This window comes from Daucus carota, chromosome 6 (genome assembly GCF_001625215.2).
Source record: "Daucus carota subsp. sativus chromosome 6, DH1 v3.0, whole genome shotgun sequence".
Taxonomy (NCBI): Eukaryota; Viridiplantae; Streptophyta; class Magnoliopsida; order Apiales; family Apiaceae; genus Daucus; species Daucus carota.
In genome coordinates, this window is record NC_030386.2 from 6,220,332 (window position 1) to 6,225,835 (window position 5,504).

Sequence of the window (5,504 nt, forward strand, 5' to 3'; positions counted from 1 at the left end):
GGCCGCCTTCCGTGCCCGTCAAACACAATACAATTAACATTATCATAAAATCAATATAGTGATTCCTATTTATATGTATATTTTATATGTTAATTATTTTTATTTTTGACTCCTTTTATTAGTTTAAAATTATTATTCTTTATGTTCTAATTTTTGATATTAGTTTTCTAATGATTATTATCTTTACAATCTTTTATTATTCATTCGAAATTTAAGAAAATATAAGACTAAATCGGAAATAAAAATTGTACGTATTACCTTACAAATCTTAAATATAAATTGTATTTTAATATGATTATAGTTTGAATATATATATATCATATTACTTTTGGCATTCCTAAATAATAAAAAAATTGTATTACCTCTAGAATCGAAAAAAAAATTGTATTAACTTTTGGAATCCTTCATTTGATTTTTAAATTATAACTATAATTGGATAAAATTATTTTGAACGGTGATACCGTTTTAAAAACAAATTATATAAAATAGATAAAAAATTAATTAGCCACTAACCCGTCAAACATAAACTAATAGAAAATTATTATTATTTAAATAAAATTGGTTTGGGCCGCCTCCCGTGCCCTACTGATTCATATCAAAATTTATCACGCCGCCGCGAAGCGCGGCTTTTTTCACTAGTTTTGTATCAAAGAAGCCCAGAAATCTTCTTCTTCCATGGATGCGCCGCCACGCAAATCAACTGGTTCTTCTTCTGACACTGTAATAAAAATCACTGACAACAAAATGTGGAGAGACTCGAGCTATGATTTCAGTAATGATGGCAGCAAGAGCAATGACTTTGATTTTGTTACAGAGTCCCCTGCTTCTCAGCGATCCCCATTGTCGAAAATCCCCGAGAGTCCCAGTGTGTACGCTCAGTTGTCACCTAAGGATGCTAAGGTTTCGTTTAATGACAAGTTGAGGAGACGTTATAGTGGTAGTAACCGCGGTGGTGGTGGTGGTGGTGCTGAGGATGATGAGCTACTTGGGTGTGCTTTTAACAAGTCGGAGCTTATGAGCATGAAGAGTAGCAAGTCAAGGCTTTTGGATCCTCCTGAGCTGGATAGCAAGTCTAGGAGGACTATGAAATCTGGGTTTTTGGGTAAAGGGAGCGAGGTGGATGATGATGATGATCCATTTTCTGAGGAAGATTTTCCGCAAGATTTTAAGAAAATGAAGTTTAGTAAGTGGGCTTTGTTTCAGTTTTTTAGTTTGATTTTGATTGTGGCTGCTTTGATTTGTAGTTTGACTGTTGGGCTTCTTGTGAAGAAAAGGTTGTTTGGACTTGAATTGTGGCGGTGGGGTTTGTTGCTTTTGGTTTTCATGTGTGGGAGGCTGGTGGCTGGGTGGGGGATGAGGGTGGTTGTGTTCTTGTTTGAGCTTAATTTTATGTTGCGTAAACGTGTTTTGTACTTTGTTTATGGGTTGAGGAATGCGGTCAAGAATTGTGTTTGGTTGGGATTGGTTTTGATTGTTTGGAGATGCATTTTGGTTGAGAGTGTTGAGAGTCTGGATCATGGTAAGGTTTTGAGTTATGTGACTAGGACTTGGGTTTGTTTGTTGGTAGGGACTTTGATTTGGCTTGTTAAGACAATGCTTGTCAAGGCACTTGCTTCTTCGTTTCATGTGAATACGTTTTTTGATCGTATTCAGGATGCTTTGTTTAATCAGTATGTGATTGAGACTCTCTCGGGGCCACCCTTGATTGAGATTCAACAAGAGCAGGATGAAGAGGACCAAATCATGGCTGAGGTCCAGCAGTTGCAGAACGCTGGGGCTACTGTGCCTCCAGAACTTAGGGCAACTGTTTTTCCTAGGAGTGGGAAACTAAATGCTAAAAGTCCTAGATTCTTGACACCAAGAAAGAGCTTCTTGACACCAAGAAAGAGCTTTGCATCTGTTAAAAGCTCTAGACATTCGACAGCTGGGACCAAAAAGGAGAGTGAGGGAATTACAATTGATCATTTGCACAGGTTGAATCAAAAGAATATATCTGCTTGGAATATGAAAAGGTTAATGAATATTGTCCGCAAAGGAACTCTTTCGACTTTAGATGAGCAGATACAGGACTCAACTGGCGAGGATGAGGCTGCAGTGCAGATCACGAGTGAATTGCAGGCAAAACATGCGGCCAAGAAGATCTTTTGCAATGTGGCTAAGCCAGGGTCAAAGTAAGTTTTATTTTTTGTTTGTAAAAGAACATAACACACATCATGTGTAATCTGTTTGCTTAAATAAGAGTGCTCTGCCACATGAAGTTTTTTGAGACAACTTTTTATTGAAAATTCATCTCCTAATTGTTTGTCTCCTTGTTACCAGACACATATACGAGGAAGATTTGATGAGATTTATGAGAGACGACGAAGCATTAAAGACAATAAATCTCTTCGAAGGGGATAGTGAAAGCAAAGGAATTAGTAGGAGAGCTCTAAAGAATTGGGTGGTAAATATTTCAGTTCATATGTGCTACGAAAACAAAAATGTTTTTGTTTTGACTTTGTTGTTGTGCTATATGGCGTTATGCATTTCAAATATCTGTTAGAAGTTGGGTGGTGACATGTATGATGAGGGTTTATGATATTGATTTATAATACAGATTTCTTGATTTGAAAGACTAAAGGACCTGTCTCATTCTCATCTATTGATGATTAGCATAGAAACCTCTTATACCCTTGACCTTCTTTGGAGTGGAAGTACCTCCTGACTCTTTCCAGTTGTCAATTATAGGTCCAATTTTTTTTCTGAAATTTAACTTTTATTCCTGCTGCAAAACTTTTTATAGGTGAATGCATTTAGAGAGCGGAGAGCCTTGGCGTTGTCCCTGAATGATACTAAAACGGCTGTAAACAAACTTCACCAAATGCTGAACATATTTGTTGGAGTAATAATACTGGTTATCTGGGTTATTATACTCAAATTTGCAAGTACTCATTTTTTTGTCCTTTTGAGCTCCCAGATAGTTCTAGTGGTGTTTGTGTTCGGCAACACATGCAAGACAGTCTTTGAAGGAATCATTTTCTTATTTGTGATGCACCCATTTGATATTGGTGATCGTTGTGAAATTGATGGAGTTCAGGTATTACTATACTGACAAAATTACATGTCTATAGCAATTTAAATGCATGATGCTGTGGCATGTGGGTATTCTCATTATTCTTTTTGTTATTAATTCTGGTTCCAGTTGATAGTTGAAGAGATGAATATATTAACAACGATATTTCTGAGGTATGATAGCCAAAAGATCAGCTATCCTAACAGTGTCTTAGCCACTAAACCCATCAGCAACTACTACCGCAGTCCAGATATGGGAGATGCCATTGATTTCTGTATCCACGTTTCAACCCCTTCAGAAAAGATCGGTTTGATGAAAGAGAAGATCACAAGGTATTTGAATTTCAAGAAGTGCCTTGAATATACTCCATCCTTCCCATTTTAACCATTTTAATGGTCTTTTTCGCAAATTTTACAGTATTACGAAATTACGAAATATTAAATGTGATGTTTTGTTATTATTGTCATCACCAAAATTGCATTAATTACACATGAATATAATCATATTTTCATCTTTTCTGTTAGAATTGCATAGTTATTTGCTTAAAAAGTTTTAAAGTTGTGTCACTTAATTATAGTCAATATTGAAAATAGTATAAAGTTGCAAGAAGACAACAAATATTGTGACAAATTTTATTTTGACAAACAAGACTATATATTAAAATGAGGAAGGAGTATGTTCTATCTCTATCTTACCAAAGTTTCATGCTTTTATTGCAACTGCAGCTACATTGAGAAGAAGAGTGATCACTGGAGTCCCGGTCCATTGATTGTGTTGAGGGACATTGAGGACTTGAACAGGCTAAAGCTGTCACTGTGGCCGACCCATCGAATGAACTTTCAGGATATGGGTGAAAGGTGGACGAGAAGGGCTCTTCTGGTTGAGGAGATGATCAAAATATTAAGAGAGCTTGACATTGAATATCGCATGCTGCCGCTTGACATGAATGTCCGGGCCATGCCAGCTCTGGTCTCAAACAGGCTTCCTTCAAATTGGACAGTTCATGCAAACTGATAAGTTTACACGAATGATTTGAGCTTTTATAAGCACTTGCTCTTTACTAGTCTTTTCTACACTACTCAGCAGATGGATATATGGTACAAGTAGAACTACGGGAATTCAAAGGTTTATAATTTTTTCCCAGTAATTTTTAGAGCCTTTGTTCTGCGCGTATAAAAAAGTCTTGATGCTTTCACAGACTGAAAGCCTATTTTTACCAAATCTTTGTTTTATCATACAGTACTTACTACTTAGTCAGAGCCCAGTTTCAAATTTATGAATTTCTTTAAGTTTTCAGGCCTACAAAACTATAGATTCATCGTACTCCCTTCCCTCCTTTTATATGTTCATTTTGACTTTTAATCAATCAAATTAATTATTTTTGACCGAAATTTATGTGTATCTTATAATTGAAAAAATAATAAAAATTATATCATTGGAAAGTATATTTAGTCTATTTTAATATGTAACTTTCAGATTTTAACAATAAAAAATAGATAATTTGTAATATTTAATCAAAAATTAGTCAATTTTGACATTTGTTCATTCACTGATGTCATTGTTGTTTGAGTAAAAGCTTGAAACTCAGATTAGAGAGAGGTTTTGAGTCAGACACACTTGAGAAATTTTGTAAGCTAGAAAATGAATTGAAAAAGAGTAAAAAAAATAAATTATACTTACTCAAAAATAATTACACCCTCTGTCCCTCGTATTTCTTTATAATTACTATTTTGGGATGCCATCTCATTTCTTTACGATACTATAAATAGTAAGTTTTTCCCATGATTACACCCACTATCTTTCCCTACTATTTCATATTTAACAATAAAAACTACTATTACACCCACTACTTTCCTCCATTATCTCAAATCTATTATTAAATATTGGTAGGTCTCACCACTTTACCCACAACTTTACTCATTTTTCATACATTGTCTTGGTCTTCGTATACCCCTCCAATGTAAACAATTGAGGGGGACGGAGGGAGTACCATTTATATGCAAGAATCATAATCATTCATATAAAAAGTAAACGCAGATAATGCCAAAAGTTATCAACTACTATACACATTACACACGACTATATGCACACATTAATAGATAGTTTTTGTGAATATCAACGATTGAGATTTCAAATACATTAACGAATAAGATGATGGATTTTTTTTTTAAAAAAGGTATTTGTTGATTGTATACTTTTTACTCATTAATGAGTTAAGACTTTCAACGGCTACTAGGGATGGCATCAGGTCACTTCGGGTCGGGGATCGTTATAACCGGCCCCGATCTCTGAATCCTAACCCAATCCCCATCCCCGACCCGATCCCCATCGGAGATTATTTTTCGATCCCCATCCCTGGCCCGATCGGGATTCAGGGATATCCGCGGGGATTCGGGAATTTCTAATTTAAATCAAAATTTCTAATTAAATACTTTTTTTTTTGACAGAACTA

At 35.3% G+C, this 5,504-nt stretch overlaps 1 protein-coding gene across 1 annotated transcript; it reads left to right on the forward strand.

Moving 5' to 3' along the window:
- Window positions 1-603: 603 nt before the first annotated feature.
- On the forward strand, window positions 604-4,305 carry LOC108225095 (mechanosensitive ion channel protein 6). Its single transcript, XM_017399910.2, has 5 exons — window positions 604-2,171; window positions 2,320-2,443; window positions 2,783-3,076; window positions 3,182-3,384; window positions 3,778-4,305. The coding sequence occupies exons 1-5, from the start codon at window positions 676-678 to the stop codon at window positions 4,064-4,066; spliced, it is 2,406 nt and encodes an 801-aa protein (XP_017255399.1). The 5' UTR covers window positions 604-675; the 3' UTR covers window positions 4,067-4,305.
- The last annotated feature ends 1,199 nt before the right edge of the window (window positions 4,306-5,504 follow it).